The sequence below is a fragment of the Ictidomys tridecemlineatus genome, chromosome X (assembly GCF_052094955.1).
Source record: "Ictidomys tridecemlineatus isolate mIctTri1 chromosome X, mIctTri1.hap1, whole genome shotgun sequence".
NCBI lineage: Eukaryota > Metazoa > Chordata > Mammalia > Rodentia > Sciuridae > Ictidomys > Ictidomys tridecemlineatus.
In genome coordinates this window covers 42518575-42540403 of record NC_135493.1, presented here as the reverse complement: position 1 = coordinate 42540403, position 21829 = coordinate 42518575, and the positions used below count along the sequence as shown (strand labels likewise).

Here is a 21829-nt window from a genome sequence, read left to right as displayed (position 1 = left end):
GCACCACATTGAAAAAACATAAAATAAAGATATTGTGTCCATCTATAGCTAAAAAATAAATATTTAAAGAAAGAACTACCATATAAGTTATATATTATTATCCCCATTTTATGGAAGAGGTAACTGGAAAAAGACTCAGACAAAATAAGTGACTTAGCAAAAGTCACAGAGCAGTTTGTGACTTACAGTTTGGCCTGTGGCCCTACCTTCTTAGTCACTGTAAGATACAAAGAGATCAAGATATAAAGTTAAAACATAGTCCCTGAAACTTAAGAATATATTTTATCACTTGGTTTCATATACAGTGTTTCAAATAAATCTGAGAAGATATTCTGATGTATTGGAAAAATATTTCCACATATAGTAAATATTTGGATAATCTTCTCTATGTGCTTTTCAGTCTGTGTATTCCCCACCTGGTTATCCAAGAAGCAATTTTTCTTGGGCTACAGCAATATAAAGGGGAGGATCCATTTGTCCAGAGTTCATTCTGGTACACATCCAAAGTTAGATATGTCTAGTATTTTATCTCAATTATTTTAATACTGAAAAGTATGTTTTGCATAATATTTTCCCCAGCTATCTTTTCAAACATGTATAATCTTTAAACTAGTTTCTTTTTCAACTCTCTCTACTGTTTATTTACTCTTTAATTAGATTATATCATTCATCTTCTCTTTTGTGTTTCCAAGACTGTCTGAAATATGCAATAGTTAACCTCTGAAAAACCACCATTCCGAAAGGTAGAAGTGAATCAGGTAGCACTGGGGATGTGTTCATAAAGATGGACAAGCCAATTCTGCATGCCTATGGAATGCAAGGGACATGTATAAGATGACTATATTTAATATTTATCCTCTATCTGAGCTTCATCCATTAGCAAAAGGAGGTAAGGAGAAGGGCTATTCTTTTAGAAGTTCTTCCTAACACTACATGAATGGAAGTTAGATGTTAGAGCATAATATTCAATAATGTGTTTTTAAAATCATTTTAGAAATAGGAGTTAAAGATTATTTTCTTTATCGAACTAAGAGCATTTGAAACTACCTCATTATTAACTCAGCATGATGTTGTCACAAGAGTGTATAGAGTGAGCCCCTTTATCCTATTTCTAAACCAAAGAATCTTCTAACCTTAATAGAACACCAGCCATGAAAATAGAAATATACACTTTGAAGTTCATCTGTTTGACCTTAGATGGTAGCCTGGTGTTAATGAGGTCCATGATGCCAATTTGAATCTTTTTACTTGCCACAATGATCTAATTTCAAATATTTGCCATTAGTTAAAATTGGTATCGTTTGAGAATATATGGTTTAGTACAAACTAATTAATTCATTTGTACAATGAATATGAAACTGACCAAAATAAACATATTTCCCTGTTCTTGTGGAGGATGATACATAAACAAGTTTTCAACTCTCCAGGAAGGAACTATAACAATGAAAACATGTAAAGAACAGATATACTTGTGACCAGTAACATCTTGTATTGAGGAAAAGTGCAACAGACACACCTTTTTTTTTACCATAAATATGAGTATTTGCAAAGAAAAGTTTAAATACAGAGGATTGATTAATATTTTCATGGTATATAATAGTCAACAAGTCTTTCACAAATCTTTTTAATATAATAGCATGCTTAGAAAGTGATAATATGGCACAATGAAGTGACTGGGTAATCTGTCATGAGTGCTAGAGCTGTTCCAGGTCCTTTCTGACTGATTTAGAACTGCAAAACAGGGAATCAATGTGTTTATACAACACTAACCCCTGTGTAGCACCCGAGTGCTGTGGCCCACTGATTTGGAAACTCTGATTTAATTTCCCATAAATTGTGACACAGATAAACACACACACAGACACAGGCACACAATTTTTTTACTTTTGTTAGTGAATTATAGTTATACATAATATTTGGGTTAAACATAATAACCAAACTAGTTGGGGTAAACAAAATCATATACACATGGAATTTCATTTTCTACATTCCAGTAGGAATTTCATTTCCTACTTTGGCCCCTCCTCCCTCCCTCTTTTATCCTTCCTCTACTCTACTGGTCTTCCTTTCACTTGTTTATTTATTTATTTTGATCAATATTTTATAGATATACATGAAAATGGAATTCACTGTGCTATATTTATACATGAATATAGTATAATTTTATTAAATTAATTGCACATTACCTCCTCTTTCCCATCTTTCCTCCCTCCCTCTCAATTCCCTTCTTCTAGGCCACTGATCTTTCCTATATCTTTATGATATACAGTCCTCCTTTATTTTTCTCTAGTTTCAGTATATGAGAGAAAACATTTGACCCTTGATTTTCTGAGTTTGGTTTATTTCACTTAGTATGATTTTCTTCAGTTCCATCCATTTACTGTCAGTTGCCATAGTTTCATTCTTCTTTGTTGCTGAGTAAAACTCCATTGTGCATACATGCCATGTTTTATTAATCCATTCATCTATGACAGGCATCTGGCCTGGTTCCATAACTTGGCTACTGTGAATTTTTCTGCTATAAACATTCATGTGACTTTATCACTGTAGTATGATGATTTTAGGTTGTTTTTTTTTAATACAGAGGAGTAGGATATCTGGGTCATATTCTGGTTCTATTCTTTTGAGGAATTTCCATACTACTTTACAGATTGGTCTTGGTGGTTTGAAGTTCCACCAACAATTTATGAGTGTACCTTTCCCACCATATCCTTGCCAGCATTTATTATTATTTGTATTTTTGATAATTGCCATTCTGACTAGATTAATATGAAATAATAGTGTAGTTTTGATTTTCATTTCTCTGATTGCTAGAGGTGTTGAACATTTTTTTCACATATTTGTTGGCCAGTTGTGTTTCCTGTTTTGAGAAATGTCTGCTTAGTTATTTTGCCCATTTATTAATTGGGCTTTTTTTCAGATGAATATAATTTTAAAACCTAAAGACAGTTGAGTAATTTAATCTTAGTCAAATACAAGGGGTGTGTAGACAGGGGCTATATCTCCTTTATCTGAACTATTTCAGTTAGCATCACTGTTAACTGACCACCTGTTAGTTAAGTGACCCTCTGTAAGCTATTTCACTTTTCTCATTTATCAGCTATTTACACATGAGAATTACATATCTTCTATTTACATATGCATCATAGGATTCTCTATCAAAATTGTTCTCCAGAAACAAATCCTGAAATACTTCTTAAGGACTCTGTAGTGACTCTAAGCATCCACAAAGACTCAAATGAACAAGAAAGAGATTTTTTATGATTAAAGTAGAATTGAATAGCAGAAATTTTAATAGCATAGAGATGGAATTTAGAGCCTACTTAGTACAATTCATTCCTCAAATATGAAGACATTGAACCCAAATATGAAAAAAATTGAAGCCCAAAGAGGTTATGTGACTTGCTTAAACCTAATGAAATATATTTCTCCATTTTTCTTTTGACATTTACTAAATTTTTCAGAAAACTCATAGAATAGGTAAAAGAAGTGAATGTTTGTTATCTGCATTTGTATATGTATGTGTATGTATATATAAAGGTTGAGAATTTCTAATGCAAAATCCAAAATTTGATTAAATTCCAAAATTCAAAATTTGTTGAGTGGTGACCTGACACAAGCGAAAAACTCCACATAATTAAACTTTGCTTCATACATAGTTACCTGAAATATTATATAAAATGAACATCAGGCTATATGTTTAAGATGTTTATGAAACATAAGTGAATTTCACGTTCATATTTGGGTTCCATCCCTTAAGATATCTCGTTATGTGTATGCAATATTCCAAAATCCGACATCCAAAACACTTCTGATCCCATGTATTTCAGATAAGGAATACTCAATCTGTATATCTTTGTGTGTGTACTTAAAAACTTATCATTTTGAAAAACAATCTGTAAGTGCATGAAGAAAACCATTTCTTTATATTCCATTCCATTTTAAACGTAACATATACTTTCATACTGATTTATGTTTGTACATGTGCTCTTGTTACGTTTTTCTCTCTTCGTTTGATGAAAAAAGGAATATAATATACATATCACTCTTTAGCTCTCCTCATCACATATAAACATATTAAAAATACCTTCCATGTTGATTCCATAGATTTATTTTTTCTGCTACTGTGGATCAAATCCAGGTCCTCGTGATGTTAAGCAGATGCTCTACCACTAGTTACATCCAGCCCCATACCTAATTCACTTTTAATAGCAGCATAATAATTGATGAGATGGAGCTACTTTATTTTATTCAACTATTCTTTCACTTACATATATTCATTTTTCCAATCTTATTTTTAATAAGCACAATGTTATAGTGAGCATCCTTATTAACATACATATATTCTTATACCTACAACTTACAAGATAGAAATGTTCTTTCTCATCACTGTTATTCAACATTGTTTTGGGGGTTCTAGCTGATGCAATATGAAAACTAAATGAAATATTCTGTATAAATATTGAAAAATTGAAAAAAATAATCTTAATTTTTATTTTTAAGAGTTCATGTTAGTTACAGATAGTATTAGGTTTCATTTTGACATAATTATACAAGCACAAAATTTAATTTCCTATAATTCAGTCCCCAGTACTTTCCCTTTTCCTCTCCTCCCCCTCCCTCATTCCCTTTACTATAATTTATTCATCTTTCTTCTATTTATTTATGTGCATTTTAATTAGTGCCTTATGGATATATATGATGTTAAATTCATAGTATTCTATTCGTTTATATACAAAAGAAAGTTTGGTCACATTAATTCCAATGTTAATTTTACACTATATGAGTTTATACCTAGAAAATCTGAGAGACTAGACAACAGCAGCAACAGCAACCACAGTAACAACAAAAATAGAATAAGAAAATTCAATAAGGTAGTTACTAAAAACATAAAAATTAAATAGCTTTTGTTTTACTAGCAATGATCAGTTAGTCATGTATAAGGGAAAGGTGAAATTATCTCATTTTCAACAGTGATTAACCATAAAACACTTTGGAATACACTTAACAATCATGGGAAGGGACCTATCTCAAAACATTTTACTAAAGGACATGAGACCTGATCTAAATTAATGGAGAGTGACAACATGTTTCTGCAAATGAAATTATGATAGGATGAAAGATTAAATCTTTTATATGCGTATAAATAATGCAAATTGGTAGAATTTATTTTTTTTGAAAATTGACAAAATGATTACACAGTTCATATGTATGAATGAGTGAATGAGAATTGCCAAAAATATTTGGAAAAAACCACTCATATGAGGGAGCTTATTCTACCAAACACTAACAATTACTGAAAAATAGCATCGATTAATAAAGTAAATTTAGAAAAAGGGGCTGGGATTGTGGCTCTGTTGTAGAGCACTTGCCTCACACGAGTGAGGCACTGGGTTTGATCCTCAGCACCACATAGAAATAAATAAAGGTATTGTGTTAGCCTACAACTAAAAATATTTTTTAAAAATTAGAACAGGATAAAAGAGTAATGGAATAAAATAGAGAATCAAGAAATGGTTGTGGAGGGGGATAATGAATTATTAAAAAGTGGAATTGACATAGTTGACTGTTTACTTGGAAAAAATAATTCAATATCTGACTCATATACTCTAAGAAATTTCCAAATGAGCTGTAAAGTAACCTACAAAAAAAGTGAGTTTAGGAATGAACAGTATTAAATACCATCACTCACTTTAACAAGTTAAATTGCTAAAGATAGGAGTTTTATATTGACTTATCTTCTCACATATTATGACTGTTTTTATTAAAGGGATAAGAAATGTTCATCTGTGACCTCATAAGACCACAGTCCAAATGACTAACACTTTTTGATCAAAAAAGAAGAAAAAAAGATTTCACCAAAATGCTTAAGGCTTTTGAATCAGTTTTGGAAATATAATAAAAATAATCTATGCCTTCTTTTGTACATACAATTATATTCTAGCCTTGAATTCATAATCTTGTAATGAGAATTTTCAGACACTTTTATCCAAATGAATTAACTGAAATGTCCATGAAGGCTTTAATTTGGTGCATCTTGAAACTGCTACCAGTGATGTAAAATTTAATATCCATTTGTCCTTGTTTTTATTCCTACTTACATCATTAAAGTGAGAAAGGGCTTCTTTACTTCTTATAAATTATAACATATGTTGGTTAATGTGAGAAGAAATGGTATTTGATATATGTGTAAAACACTATGCTTTAAGTCTGAGGACTTCCATTCTGGTCAGCATGGTATCATTAAAATGGATAAATAATGTTGCTAGGCTTAAATTTCTCAACATGTAAATTAGATGCAATAATATCTCTTTATATCCTAGACATGTGATAAAAATTTATGACTAAAGTTCTTATTTGATATTTGTTGCAATGACAGAAATAGAAACATTGCACAAAAGTCAGTAATAATTAATAAGATATCTAAGACTCTAATTGGGAATTTAAGGCTGAGTTATTTTATGCCATACTATTCTGTATAATCTACAAATGAAAAATTCATCCCTTTTACATGTACAGTTTGATTCTCTATGTTTTGAAAAATATATACCACATCAAGATTTAGAACATTTCTATCACTCCAAGTTCCTCCATGTCCCTTTATGCTTAATCCTCTCCTCTCGCAACTGTCCTTGTTTAAAATTTCATCTGCTTTCTATTATTATAATTTGGCATTTACAGAATATTATATAATTACATGATATATAGCTTTTGTGTCTGGCATGTTTTCTTTAGCATAATGCATTTGAGATTCATCTATATTATGACATGTAGCAATAGTTCCTTCCTTTCTATTGCTAAGTGGTATTACTAGTATTCCACTGTATATTTGTACTACTGTTTAACCATTTGCCACTGGTTCATGGCCATTTGGATTGTTTCCAGTTATGTTAATTGGGGACAAAGGTGTTTTAATATTGGGTTTTGATTTTATATTTTCTGGTTTTATCAACATGATTAGTTTTTGTCTACCTTTACTGTCTTTCAATAGATATGCTTTAAATTTTTCCAATTTTAAGAGTTTGCTATTAGTATTTCCCAAATTATTATAAGAACACATGCTTAGAAGACATTTAGTATAACCTTAATGGCATATAACAGATAAAAACTCATCAAAGCAAATCAAAACTTCTTAAACAGTGTACTTCTTCTAGTATATCTTCTATGTAAACACAAGAATGATCTTTTAGAATGTACATATGATCAAGGGATACTGCTATTTAATGAACTCCAGTAGAGTCTATAAAACCATTTAGCTGACAGCTCTTTTCTATCAAGTGTTTACAGGGCCTGACATTGTACCAAATATCTTCTTATACCAGACTTAATCAATAGCCCTCTGAGATAAGCTATACTAGGATTCTAGGATTTGAACCCTGAATCTTGGATGGGACTTAGGGATTTTTTATATCTGGACATAGTCACTCCCAACAGAGAAAAAGAATTTATAATTTTGTTTGTTTTCATAGTTTTTCACTTCTGAGTAGTTCTTTTTATACATGTTATTTTTTTTCTGTCTGATATGTCCTACTTGTGTATCTTTTATATATTATTAAAACTCAGCTCAAATGTTCATTATGACTACATAAACAACATTCTTTGCCCATACCAAGGCTGCTGAAATAAATGAATCAACCAGCATTAGAATTCAAATATTTCTTTTGTTATTTATCTTCTTATTCTACTATTTTTATTCCTTTTATCATTGTTACACTTTTGTATTTGTCCTACAATTTTTGGATATTTTATCCAATTTTTTCATTCTTTTTCCTTCTTTTCTGTTTAGAAAGTTTCTATTGACATTATCTTCAAACTCAGTGACTCTTTCCACAGTTGCTCTACTAGTACGTCCATTAGAAGCATTCTTTATTTCTTTTCCAATGTTTTGATATGTACCACTCAATTTTGATTCTTTCTGAAATTTCCATTTCTCTGTTTATATGAACCATCTCTTCTTGCATGTTGTCCATGTTTTCCTTCAGAGTCATGAACATTTTAATCATACTTATTAAATTGCCTGTCTGATAAAAATAAAATCTCTGCCAGATCAATCTAGTGTGGATAATTTCTTTTCAAACGTGTGTGTGTGTGTGTGTGTGTGTGTGTCTGTGTGTGTGTTGGTATTCCTTGTAATGTTTGGTTGAAAGCCATACATGATGTACTGACTGGTAAGAGAATCTGAGGCAAATAATCCTAATCCTTTATATTTTTTCTGGCTAAGAGTTAGAATGTGTCTACTATTTGTTATAATTGGAGGTATTAGGGGTGAAAATTTTCTCTGATTTCCTGATTTTTTACTGCCCTGTTCTCTTTATTTTTTTTTCTAGAGACTTATTCCTTGATATGGCCTGAGTTGTACAATTCTTTCAATGTTAAACCCATATTATTAGACAGAAGCCTTCTGAATGTGTTGGTAAGGTATAGGGCAAGGGAAAGTGTACTATAGTTATGTGATTAGGACTTTGTCTTTTACCCTGACTTGTGTCTGGGCTCTTACCTCCACAACTACTTCTCATCTTTATTCTCATCCTTCACTAATTGGACAGGAAGTTTAGGGGAGCTGGAGCTGGCTATTTTTCTTTCTCCAATTTAAAAGCTAGACAGAGCTGGTGTTCATACCAGATGCTAGCTGCAGCAAGGCAGTTCTGCAGTTCTGTTCCTAGTGAGCTGTGAATCTATGTATTGTCCTGTCTCTCTCATTTTAAGAGGGGTAGGTGGGAGTTTTCTCTGTAACATCTGTTACTTGATGTTTCTGAGAAGAGTTGTCAATTTTCAGGGGTTTTTTCAGCATTTTTTCTTATTGTGACAATGGTGCTGATGCCTTCTAGGCTACTTACATGTCAGACTGGAAACTGAAGTTGATCCTAGCATACTGTTATAACTTTGGGTTACAGTATTGCCTCTAGACTCCTCCAGAAATGTGAGTCACATTAACTATTTATGATAATTCATCTGTCATAATGGATGCTTATATAATCTGAAAACAGACTACCAGGGAATGAACAATAATAGAATAATATTTAATATTTCTTGAGTGATTTCAGCATATGATACCTTATATTACAGAGCATTTATATACATTACCTCATTTAATACTTATAATAATCTCAGTTGGTAAAGAATATCACCACCTGTTTTCTATAGATGATGCAACTAAGGTTTACATTGACTTAATAGCATGTTCAATAATATAGAACTTGGGATTCTAGTCCAAGTGTTTGAGTCTAGACTTTATCAGTTCAATGACTGTGGGCTACAATTATAGTTTGGATCTGGATTTTACTCTAAAAGCTCATGTATTGAAGGTTCAGAGGTGGGGTTTTTAGGTAGTAGTTGGATCAAGAGAGCTCTGACCTCCTCAGTGGATTGGCTAGCTGGATAGCTGGATGAACTATTGGGAGGTAGGACCACGTTGGAGGAAGTAGATCACTGGGAATGTGCCTTGGAGGGATATACCTTCTCCCCAGCCCCTTTCTCTCTTTCTCTCTGCTTCCCAGCTGCCATGCACTGAGCAATTTTTCCTCTGCCTTGCCCTGCCACTATGATGTTTCTGCCAGCCAGATAATGATGGACAAATCCTCTGAAACACTGAGCCCAAATAAATTTTCTTCCTTTAAGTTATGTCAGGTATTTTGGTCACATCCATGAAAAACTGACTAATACAGCTCCCAATCTTAACATTAAGGCTACAAAGATAGAGTTGCAGAAGTATAGATTGGTCAGGGAAGGACTTCTTGGAGTCGTTTATCCCAGGTAAATAGATTAGAGAGAGGGTTAAAAAAGGGCAAGTGTGCTAGTCAGCTTTGCATTGATATAACCAAAATACTGACAAGAACAACTTAAGAGGAGGGAAGTTCATTTTGGTCCATAGCTTCAGAGTTTTAGTCTATGGTTAGCCAAATCCATCACTCTGGACCCAAGGTGAGGCAGAACATTATGAAAAAGAGCATAGTGGAGGAGTATTGCTCACCACATGGTGTCTGGGAAGCAGAAAGAACAAGGGGAAGAGCCTATAGGGAAGATGAAACCTTTAGGGCACACCCCCTGAAATGACCTACCTCCTTCAATCACACTTCACCTACCTACAGTTTACTACCAAGTTGATCTATTCAAATTAGAATGGACTGATTAGACTGCAGTTCTTCTCATCTAATCATTTCACTTCTGAATATTCCTGAATTAACACAGGAACTTTTGGGGAACACCATATATCCAAGCCTTAACAGCAAGGTTAATACTTAATTTACAGTTGGGTTTCTAACTATCTCTTCCATATTCAACTTGCAGAAAGTTTGGTTCCCTAAAGTGTGTTAGACATATATGAGTGCCTCAAGGGATAGGACAGACTCCAGAGGAAAAGGGAGAAATTGTTCTGAAATCCTGGGTGTTGGTATTCAAACAGAAGTGCTTTGGGAATCTAAAGTTGATTGGCTTGTGGTTGTGCAGCTGCTTTGTGATACTCAGAACCAGAAGAAATATTTAAATCAATCTTTTTAATATACTTATCATGAGGAATGAGTTGTGTGTAGTGAATGGCACAAATGCAACCACAACCACAAGTCAAATGGATTAAAAAGCACCTCTGAGTATGAAGGTGGTATCTCATAATTAGATTGAGTTCAGTCATTAATATTCAAGGTGGAAATTCCAATATCCAAATATGTCTGGCAATATTTCACTTCAAAGGTTTTGGTCAATAAATGTTTTTGTGGTGTATTCAGGGTTCCCAAGACAACAACTTCTGTCATGGGATGTCTGCCACCCATAGAAGAAGGGAAGAAAAGAACCTGGGCTTTACATATTGCCATTAAGTTGGCCAAGCAAGGATATGCATAACAAACTGCTCTGTGAATGGTCAGAGCACTAAATGAAGTTGCTTGTTGAATATAGGCAACTTCATAAAAAATGGTCTCAATCTTCAAGTTGATAAAATTTATTTTAATAATCTTGGGGCACTGAATAGTAGGGAATTTGAACATTGAGGCCAATGTTATCTGCTTGCACATAGTTGAGTCTTTGAAGATGTCCTAGTCTCAGAGAAACAACCATTTTGAGACTTAGCCTATATACTTCAAACTTCTTTGCCTAACAGGCTGTCAGAATTAATCTCTCAACAGGTCTGGGGCAGTAAGGTATGGTGACATTGATTTTCCACTAGGAAGATAAGAGTCAGGAGAAAAGCAGTGACAACTTTTAAGCTTAATAGCCAGTCGCATAGGGAAGAAACATTGCAAATAATGGGTTTAAGGGCCTGAAAAACATCTGAGCTTCTATATAGACACATCCAGACCTTAGTAGAATGGCCAAAAAAGTAACTTTGTGAATGGTAGATGAAAGTAAGTATCAGGATGATCATCTACATGGAATAAAGGGAGAGGTAATTTAAGGGTTCTTCTGACCAAAATATAGTTCCTGATACTACCTGCTAAAGTTAGTGTTGGAGTGGCCTCTTAGGATCTGTATGTTTTAATGAAAACACATAGATATAAAGAACTTTTAATGCACTGCATTAAAGTATTATCTTGCTGGTGGATAGTTAACCAATTAGTGAAGATTTATTTTTATATGATTAGTCCATTAGCACCAATTTTTACCATCTACAGTCAGAGGTTCTGGAGAGACATGATCCAGGACTGGAAAGGTTTAGAAATAAAAACAATTTCTGTGCTGGATGACTGCTATATATAGTGCTGCCCAACAAGATATAATGAATAAATCCTGCAAGCCTCTAGATTCTGGCTGCTCTGATGATAATTAGTATTATCACCATATTGCAGAGTAGGAAATTGAGACCTAAGGAAGTTAAGCAAATTTTCTCATGATCACAGAACTTGGGTAAACTCTGGTTTTTAACCTAGAGGTATCTCAACCTAAAGGCAGTTTTCTTCTTCATCTTTACAACATTGTATCCAGAGGGTTAGAGGTAACCTGGAGGTGGCATATTCTTATGCCACAGTTTTCAGAAATAAAAGAACAAAACAAAAAACAAACCTATTGGATACAAATAATCCTTTATAAACCTGGATGTGGGGACTTGGAAAGTTGCCACATTGGATTATCTAGATCTGTCTCAAAGAACATATAAATATTCCTGGCAGTTCTTTGTCAGGAGTTATTTCCTAATGCTTATACATTCTTTAGTTTTTACTTCCTGGGAGAAATTCAAAACAGTGATCAGGGAAAATGAAAATGGTTAGAACTAATTGCATATGGACTTTGCCACCAAATGACATGAGAAAACAATAACATTTATCTTTGAATAAAATGAGTATGTGGGCTCATTTGCCTACCCTCAGCTCAGTTTTCATTTTCCTTTCCTCTCAAAATGCCCAGAGGGACCATATTTTTGTTTAATGACCTTCAGAATGATTCTTTAGAAATATGAGGCTATCAGAGTTGGAAGCAATGCGAAAATAATTGTGGATTATTATTGTATGACGACAGTGGCAGCTGGGCTGTTTTTTCCTCTCTGTTCAGACTTTTCTCTTCATTTTCCCAGAAACCTTATATCCCAAGGTTTAACTCAGAAGCAAATCTCATATAGGTGATAAACCTTGCCAGACATGGTACGTAATATAATTTCAGACAGACCCTTAACTGTTCTTCCGAAAGACCCTAGGGAGTAAAGCAATCTTATATCTATATGTTCTCCATAATATTATTTACTCTCTGAAAATGTGTGTGGGTAGTTGTACTGTACATAAAGCAAGTATATCTCTTAAATATTATACCTCTGAACTTAAGTGCTGGTTTTTGTGTTTTCTTGTCAAAACTCCTGCAAACAGAAGAAAAATTGTTATGGTCAAACACTAATATGAGCATTACTCTCTCAAATCATTTACACAGAGACACATCTGAGGCTAGAGAGTCAGCATAGATTCTAACTTTCTGTGAACACTTAGGATGTATTGAGGAGGGTGTGGTTGAACAGGAGTAGATGCAGATACTGTAAATGCTGTAATGAAGAAAGTGGAAAGTGCTTTTTACTATTGTCCAATTACTCTGTCTCACAATTTCTTGCCTCAAGAGAATCATAATTTAGATGATAACATATTTTTGCCTTGATTGTTTAGCACTCCCTCACAGCTATCCCCTATGCCTTCGCTGATGTTTGTATAGTATTTGGTTACCACTTTGGTTGAAAATTTGTGGTAAGTAATAGACAGACTGGGACAGTATGTCAAAGTCGACTGAAGTTGTTGCTAAAGACAATGCCACGTGGTCAAAAATTCTTGAATATTCTTACATAATTTGTTATTGCTTGTCACTCTCTGTAATAGTGTCACTGTCTGCAAAAGTGTTATGCATTCCTTTCTAAGGTAGTCCAATCCCAGTAGTAAGACTTGCTCATATTCCCATCAGAGGAGTAAAACAAATTGACTTCAAAACTCAAACCTATTCTCTGGTCACTGAACATATAAAATAAGTGGATGATTTCTTCCAATGCACATCCTTATTTTTCCCTAGCTGCATTTCTAGAGAATTCTTTTAACCAAATTTTCTAGACCCTTTCTTGTAGCCTCATAATGGATATCTTGACCACAAGGAAGAAGGCTCTGGAGTATTTGTATTAGTTTTACAATAAGGAGGGATTAATGAAAGAATTATAAACTTCCTTGCCAAAGAAAAAGCATTTTATGAATGTTTAATAATGCTTAAGACTCCCCTGGAGTAAGCTAAATATCTAAGTGAACCATATCCTCTTAGGACTTTTAGGAAATACCCATGTCAAGTACAAAAAAAAAAAAAAAAACAGGACATTATATATTTAGCAACTTTTAAGGTTCTACTCTACATCTCTTACATTTAGGGGACTTGTATACTTTTCTAATTTTGCAGAATGCTTCATAAATCTTCTGGCTATTGGTGCCAGGTATTTCAAGTGGCTCTTAATGTGATGGGTGATGATATTTGAATGAGATAAAATAATATACATTTCTGATGTTGCTTGGTCATTTATTTAACTCCTTAGCTACCTATTTTGAAACTAAAGAGAAGAATGCAAAAAAGTGAAAGCAGTAACTTGCCAGCATGAAAATATAATGATGTGAATATTTATTTTTTATTTACTTACAAATATTTTCTCTTTAGGAATGCAAGCCAAAAATGTGGAGAAGTATAATAATACAGAAAGGAAATGCTCTTCTAATCCAGGAAGTTCAAGAAGAAGATGGAGGAAATTACACATGTGAACTTAAGTATGAAGGGAAACTTGTAAGACGAACAACTGAATTGAAAGTTACAGGTAGGAATTGTTTCTATCAAATACAGCAAATTAAATGCTAAATGTAACTTGGTTTGGGAAGAAAGAGTTTTGTTCAAGGAGGCAACTTTCTGTGAACTTAGAATTGGTTGCAAATCAAATAGTTGGAAAGCATACTATTAATAAATTTCATTGAAAAGTGCTATATGTAGAATATGATTAATTTAAGGATCAAGAGCCTAATGCACACATACATATAACCATATGGTAAGTTTATATGATATTTTAGTGCAACTGTATTTTTCACTCTGACCCATCAGATGATGACAAGTATGGAGTATTCTTTTTGTGGCTTCATATCAGCAATCAAAAAGTTCTGGAGTTTGGAGCATTTAGGATTTCATGTTAGGGATATTCAACCTGTAGTATGTAAATACTTTAAATATATAATAATCTCACTTATATGTAGAATCTGAAAAAAAAGTCGAATATACATCAAGAGAGAGTAGGTGGGGCAGAGAAATAGAAATAGGGAGATGTAGGTCAAAAGGTATATACAAATTTACGATTATGTAGGAGGAATAAGTCTAGTGATTTAACATATAGCATGATGACTAGTTGATACTGTTATAGTGTTTGCTTGAAATTTGCTGAAAGAATAGATTTCAGTACATTTAACACAAAAAAGTGAAAAAATAGCTTTATGAGGTAGATAAGTTAATTTTCTAGACTACAGTAATCAAGTCACCATATATATGTATATTAAAATGTCATGCTGTATACTTCAAATACATATGATTTTAAAACACACATGTGTATGTTTCTATATATACATATACACATTTGTATTTTGGATAAAGTCTGAGCTATGATGAACTTTGAAATTATTCAGACAATTGCAATATTGATTACATTGATTTACTTATGATTAATGTATTTGGGCATTACCTGTTTAATCACCTAATGTTTACATCAACCAGTTAGTTAATTATCATGCCATTGCTAAGGGTAGGGATACATTTTTCTTCTTTATTTCCTTTTTTATGTCTGGAAGATCTCTTGGGGTAGTTTTAAAATCAGTCAACTTGCATTAATACTTGCTGAATTCAGTGCTAAAACCCATATGTGTATTTAAATTTGGGTATTTTTTTGTCCTTTCCAAAATTTTAAGTGAGAGTGTACACACATTTTGTCCACTCTCTATCATAATAAATGACAGTTTTACTTTAGTTTGAATTTGGAGAGCACCTTCTGTGAAAGTTTAAATAGTTCTTTGGATTAGAATTGCTGTTCTTTCCCCCATGGACTTTTATTTTTTTTATTTATTTTTGTTGGTTCTTTTTAGTTATTCATAACAGTAGAATCAATTTTGATATAATTATACAAGCATGGAATACATCTTATTCTAGTTGGGACCCCATTCTTATGGATATACATGATGATGGGATTCACTATGGTGTATTCATATATGTGCATAGGAAAATAATTTCAAATTCATTCTTCTGTCTTCTCTTTTCCTATTTCTTCTTTCTTCCCTTCATCCCCCTTTGTCTAATCCACTGAATATCTATTCACCCCCCCCCATTATTGTGGGTTAGCTTTCACACGTCAGATAAAATTTTCAATCTTTTCTTGGGGGGGGGGGAACTGGCTTATTATACTTATCATGCTAATCACCAGGTCCATCCATTTACTTACAAATGTCATAAAGTCAACTTTTTTATGGCTGAGTAATATTCCATTGTGTATATACACCACAGTTTTTCTTATCCATTCATCTGTTGAAGGGCACCAAGGTGTGTTCCATTCTCATGGGCTTTTAAAAAATAACTATCATATCAATCAGGCCAATTCCAAATTCCAAATATTTGCCTTTGATTAGTTTCTGTTTTCCTCAACATGAACTAGACTTCCTGGACTCATTCATGGTAGAATATTCAATCATAGGCAGTTATACATCATTAATAAGTGACCTGACCATGCTGACCATGCACAAAGGCTATGGCATTGTCACTTTGACTACAATCACCAATACTTATCAGATGCTTGGGAAACACATTCGTTTTGCAATCATTTACTACAGTTTGTAATATTGTAGTATTTGGTTTATGTTTAAATTGAACAATAATAAATTAAACACCAAATCTCCTTTACACTCTGATCTAATAAAATATGATAGCAACAATTTGCATCTTTATTTTTATTTTAGAATCTAGAAAGGCAAATCTAGAGCCATTTTTGTGTATCTTATAAGGCATTGATTTATTTTCTCTAAACTTTTAGTATAATTGAACTGTGGGATTCAAATTTCATCTGGATCCCTTACAGAGGTTCACCCTCTATTTTTTTTTTTTTTAGATTTTTGGTAAATACTGAGGTTTGAGCCCCTACTGAGCTATATCCCCAGCCCTTTTCATTTAAAATATATGAGACAGGGTCTTGCTAATTTGCCTAGGATGACCTCAAACTTTTAATCCTCCTACCTAAGCCTTCTGAGTTTCTGGGATGACAGTCATGTGTCATTGTGCCCAACAGGTTCACAAAATTTAATGTACATCAGAGTCATGTGGAGAGACCCAGGAAGGATGAGGAGAAAAATCTTCAAATACAGATTCCCATGTCTTTCTCTCAGATTCTTGTTTAGTACATCAATAAGATAAAGAATTTACTTACCTTTTTGTCTAGGCATTTGTGTATATGCTTTCTAAGAGTGATTCTCTGAGAAACACTAGAAGAAAGAATGGTGCTTTTGATTTCTTGTAAGCATGTTGGTTCACACACATAAAACAATCATATTTCCATAGGCCCCAAATTGTTTCCCTTAAACTTTTAAAAGCTATCATGAATATGATGGTCATTGGTAACCACAGGAAACCTGTCAAGGGATTACGTGGGTAAAGCAACCTCAATCAATGAAAAGTCATTTATTTACCATTCAAATAAAAAATATACTAAGTATATATTACATGCCAAGCAATGAACTAGATACAAGAAAAATTCAAATTTAAGTCATGATTATCTTTGGGTCAATGTTGATTCACATGAGAAATATGAAGTTTAAATATTAATAGTTTAAATGTTATGCTTCATGTAGAAACAAAATGGTTTCTTGAAATGGAAGCTAAAGAGGTTGCTGTGTGAAAGCTGATTCTTTTTGCAATGTATGCTATACTGGCTTTTTATGCTGAGTATTATGAAAACAAAATTAAACAGAGTGTCCTCTCATAATTCAGAATATAAAGCTGAGATTATTTAAAGACAAATATTAACTTATTTTGAGTTTAGGAGTATACAGGCATAGGGTAAGAATTTCAATGTGAAATTAATGGGACCTTTTAATTATAAAATTGAATAATATGACATTCTATAATATGGAGTATTGAAAATATACAAGCTTTACAAGATTTTCAGATTTTTAAAGGTTTTTTAAAGGTTATTTTCTGGCTGTTCTCTTAAAATTGATATTTCTGAGAAATATGTCTTTAGTAAAACAAGTGTTCTCTTAAGGTTTATAGTTGATATTTATTTTAAGAAGATCAATTATAAAAAGATCCAGGTATTAAAAACTGTTAAGTTAGAAAGTAACAATGTGCTTTATGAAATTATTCTTTCATAATAAAATAATATGCTGTAGTATTTCCTTAAACAGTTACCTTTTTACTACATTTAAATAGGATTTGCTTTAAATGCAACTTGTCTGGAATACTTTGGTTATATAAATCTTAGTATACCTGTGTGATGTTATTGTGGAAATTTCTTTTTATAGTTTTGGAAGCTGCAGATGAACAGGGAGGCTATAAGAATAAATAGACATGTTTAGGTCATTTGCCAATGATGAATACAGCTGGCAGCTTTATATCCCATGGCATATTTTAGGTAACTATTTGCTATTTTATAGATTTCCCCTGTATTCTCACATTGAATTTGTGCAGAGGGCTAGTTAAAGTGATAAAGAAAGACAGGGGAGTTGGTTAAAACATTGTGAAAATGTAGAGCAGGTGATAATGGAAGGAGGAGGAAAGGAGTGGGAGAACATGAGCAGGGTAATGGAATAGGGTCTCCTGGGATTACAGGACAAGGTCAGCCTTGAGAAGGTCAGTGGTACACATAAATTATGGGGGTGTTAAAAATGAATAAATACAGGAAGCCATCACTAATTAACTTTATCTGGAAGGTAATTCACAGTTCACATGACAAATCTTTCACAAATTCATGCTTTTATGAAGCTTTTTAGAAATGAGCATTGGCTACTTAGAAAAAAATCCCAATAACCTGTTATCTAGTGAATATGCAAATAACACTCTTCCTCTGGATTGTTGTAGATATCTCTAGAGTTCCTGATTGTAGTCTTTTCACATATTGGGAGTAATCCCTTAAACATTGGTGTCTGAATGCTATGACTAGAGGGTTTATTTTATGGATATGCTTCAAAGATTTGATGCTCGGTCACTGTAAAGCAGTGGTAGCATAGCAATCTAGATGTGCAGAACTTGGTAAAACTGTAAAGTAGAATTTGGGATCAGTCTGTGGTGAAGATGTTCAAATGCATGACTTCAGCAAGTGCTTTTAATTTCCACTTTGCAAAGTTTAACAGTGGTGCATTGTTGCAAGTTTCATTTAGACTACATTGTTGTTAGAATAAACTTCCTCTGGTGTGGAAAATAGTAGCAATATACACACAGGGATAAATTTCACATTCATGTTGATGATCATGGTGTTTGTGGTCCTTACTCTTAGTTCCTTTATGCCTCTGCTGTTAATGCTGAAACACTGGGGTGAGAAAAAACATGTACTGTAGTGATATGGTTGAGAGTTGGTGGAATAAATGAAATTTGGTATTTTGATTAAGGATAATACAACAGGGGAAGTGGTCTTTAAGCCAACAATTATATAATAATCATGACCGGGGTACCCAGACAGTTAATGTCTATTTTTAGAGCTCAGTATGTGGTACACATTGTGCTTAGGGTTTTTCATTAATTTTCTCATTTAATATTCACAACAACCATAAGACAGTGGTTATTATTATTGTCCCCATTTTACAGAAGAAGAAACTAAAACTTGGAAATATGCTGTGCCCAGGGCTATGTGCTTTGTAATTGTAAGAGTACAGATATGAATCTAGGTCTTTGACTCTTAAATATAAATTTTTACCATCACAAAGAACAAGTCATATAATTTCATTCACTAAACATACATTGCCTATCTTGAGAATAAATACCAAAATATTTGTCACACCATCCATCTTTCCACTGAAATATTCCTTTTAGGACATGTACCATTTGGTTTTTAATAATTCTATATTAGAGCTTAAACACCCCTCATAGGATACACTTGAAATTTTGAGCTTAGTCCTTAGCTCTTAATCTTTTTGTTTTGGTACCAGTGATTGAACCAAGTGGTATTTAATCACTGAGGCACATCCCCAGCTCTTTTTAAAGTTTCTTAGGACCTCACTAAATTGCTGAGGCTGGTCTTGAACTGTGATCCTACTCTCTCAGGCTCACGAGTTGCTGGAATTACAGGCATATACTGTCATGCGTGGCCTCAGTTAAAATCTTTAGGAATGAAAAGCAGAATCAAATCAGAACTAGGGCTAATGCCAGAGAAGTAAGAAGGAAAAACAAAAATGCATGAAAGACGGAATTTGCCAGATTTCATGTTTTGGTGCCTCAGTCCCTATTAATTTGACATTTCATATTGAGGAAAAAATAGATTCAAATAGGTTTACTGAAGTTATGATAGTGATACTGAACTAGGGTAAGTGAAGCAATAGAGAAGCATCTAGTTAAACAGTATGGTTCAGTTGGTAAAGATCTGTTTGCACATAAATCAGTGCATGCTATGTGCAACAAGTAATTCAGGATCCAAGTTTTTTAATGTGGTTCTGAAAGCAGACAGTAGGGAGATGGAAGAATGATCCCCTGGGAACCTGTAAAAATATTAAATTTATTCAAGGGAACAGTGTTCTGTGGAACTCAAATTCTGAGGGAGATTAACAAAATTTTCAAGATATTTCCAGGAGAGGAGAGGAGAGGAGGAAAAATGAGAGGGGAGAAGAAAAAAGAGGCTATAACCATTTGTTTATTTGGTAGATTAAATTCAAACAATTTTATTTTTGCAAGTCATCCCAAGGAAGCTTATTGCTTATAATATTCTAATATTTATTAATTTACCAAAGTGAAATGGCATGCATTTTAGGACATTTCCTAAACTTGTATGACTATATAACACATTTTTCCCCTTGAGATCATTTGAGGATGCTGTTTCCACAGAATAAACATTAGGAAAGCTAAGTGAATAGCTAAATGAGTACGTAATTTATTGGGATCCTACTAATGCCTGTAACTTCATGGTTTCAATAAAATATTTATTGGGCACTTACTGTATATCACAATTATAATTAGTATGTTTCATTGTTTGTCTTATTTTCCTAACAAGCCTTAAAGGATGGCATTTGTTGATCATTTCTTTTCTTTGTTCCCAAGTTCTGAGTATATAGCAGGTTTTCAAAAATTATTATTTGTAGCTTTGTCTGGAAGGGTGTTTATTTGATTGGTGAGTGCTTTAGTTGGGTACCAATAAGACAGCTTTGTGTTTGTAGAACAATTTATAATTTTGAATCATTTTACTCCTGTTGAATGAATATAAATTTACAAATGAATTTAAAATCATTTTACATTCTCTTGCTCACAAGGACTTTATGGAGTTAGCAAAGGTGATATTATTATCATTAGTAGTACTAGTAGTAGTAATAGTAGTAGCAATAGAAATTTTTAAAAGTGTAAACTATGGCTTGGAGAAATTTAAAAACATTTGTCCTGGGAATGGCAGGTGTTAAATAGTATGGTTAGAACTAGAACCACCATATCCTGAATCTTAGTACATGCTTTTCTTACCTTACCTCCCCCCTTTTATTCTCTCTAAAGTCCCTTAATCTTGGGTGCTGGGTCAAAAGAAGAGATACAACCCTGGAAGGATTGAAAGTTGGTGAGTCCCAAGCTCAGGTATAAGGGTCCCTAAAATAACCTTTAATCTAAAATGTTAGTATGTCAATCAATTGCTTTGTCTTTAAGAATAATTGTTAATTTAATAGGAAAAGCATTTGATGGCAGAGTTCCCTACTCAATATTCAAATGTTTCTAGCATCCAGGTTGGTCATGTATAAGAGTGGTGTAGACCAGGTGTTCCAGGCAATAGGGAGTGGCAAATTGGAGTATGCTGGCTGCACCCAATCAGCCCTAACTGATTGCTGCCAGGTGAGACTAAGAATCCAATATTGCCAGGTCTCTAATTTTGAGGAGATGTGGAAATCTGGTTTTTATGTGAAAATCCCTGGATTGTAAAGCACTCTATGGACCAAATAAAGCATGCTTGTGAGCTAAATCAATTTGGGCCTGTTTGTGGCATTTGCCTTAAAATATTTGTTTCAGTAGGACATTTAATCAAGTGACTGACTGTGTGGCTTGCTCAGAATCAGCTGCACTATTTCCATCTTCAGTAGTGAGTAGGGAAAAAATGTAAAACCCTGAAGTGGCCTAGAGAGAAGTTAATACACAAACTGAGAACAGCACTGGAAAGCTATCATAATCACACCATCCAATAAACTGGTCCATCCAAGTAGAG

The 21829-nt window shown here is 33.3% G+C and overlaps 1 protein-coding gene across 1 annotated transcript in view; it reads left to right on the top strand.

Annotated features, from left to right (window-relative positions):
• Il1rapl2 (interleukin 1 receptor accessory protein like 2) overlaps window positions 1-21829 on the top strand; it is a 1069701-nt gene that overhangs the window by 607232 nt on the left and 440640 nt on the right. The window contains exon 5 of the mRNA XM_021725228.3: window positions 14092-14245. Within this exon, the coding sequence (XP_021580903.2) occupies window positions 14092-14245 (154 nt within the window). The remainder of the gene's footprint in view (window positions 1-14091; window positions 14246-21829) is intronic.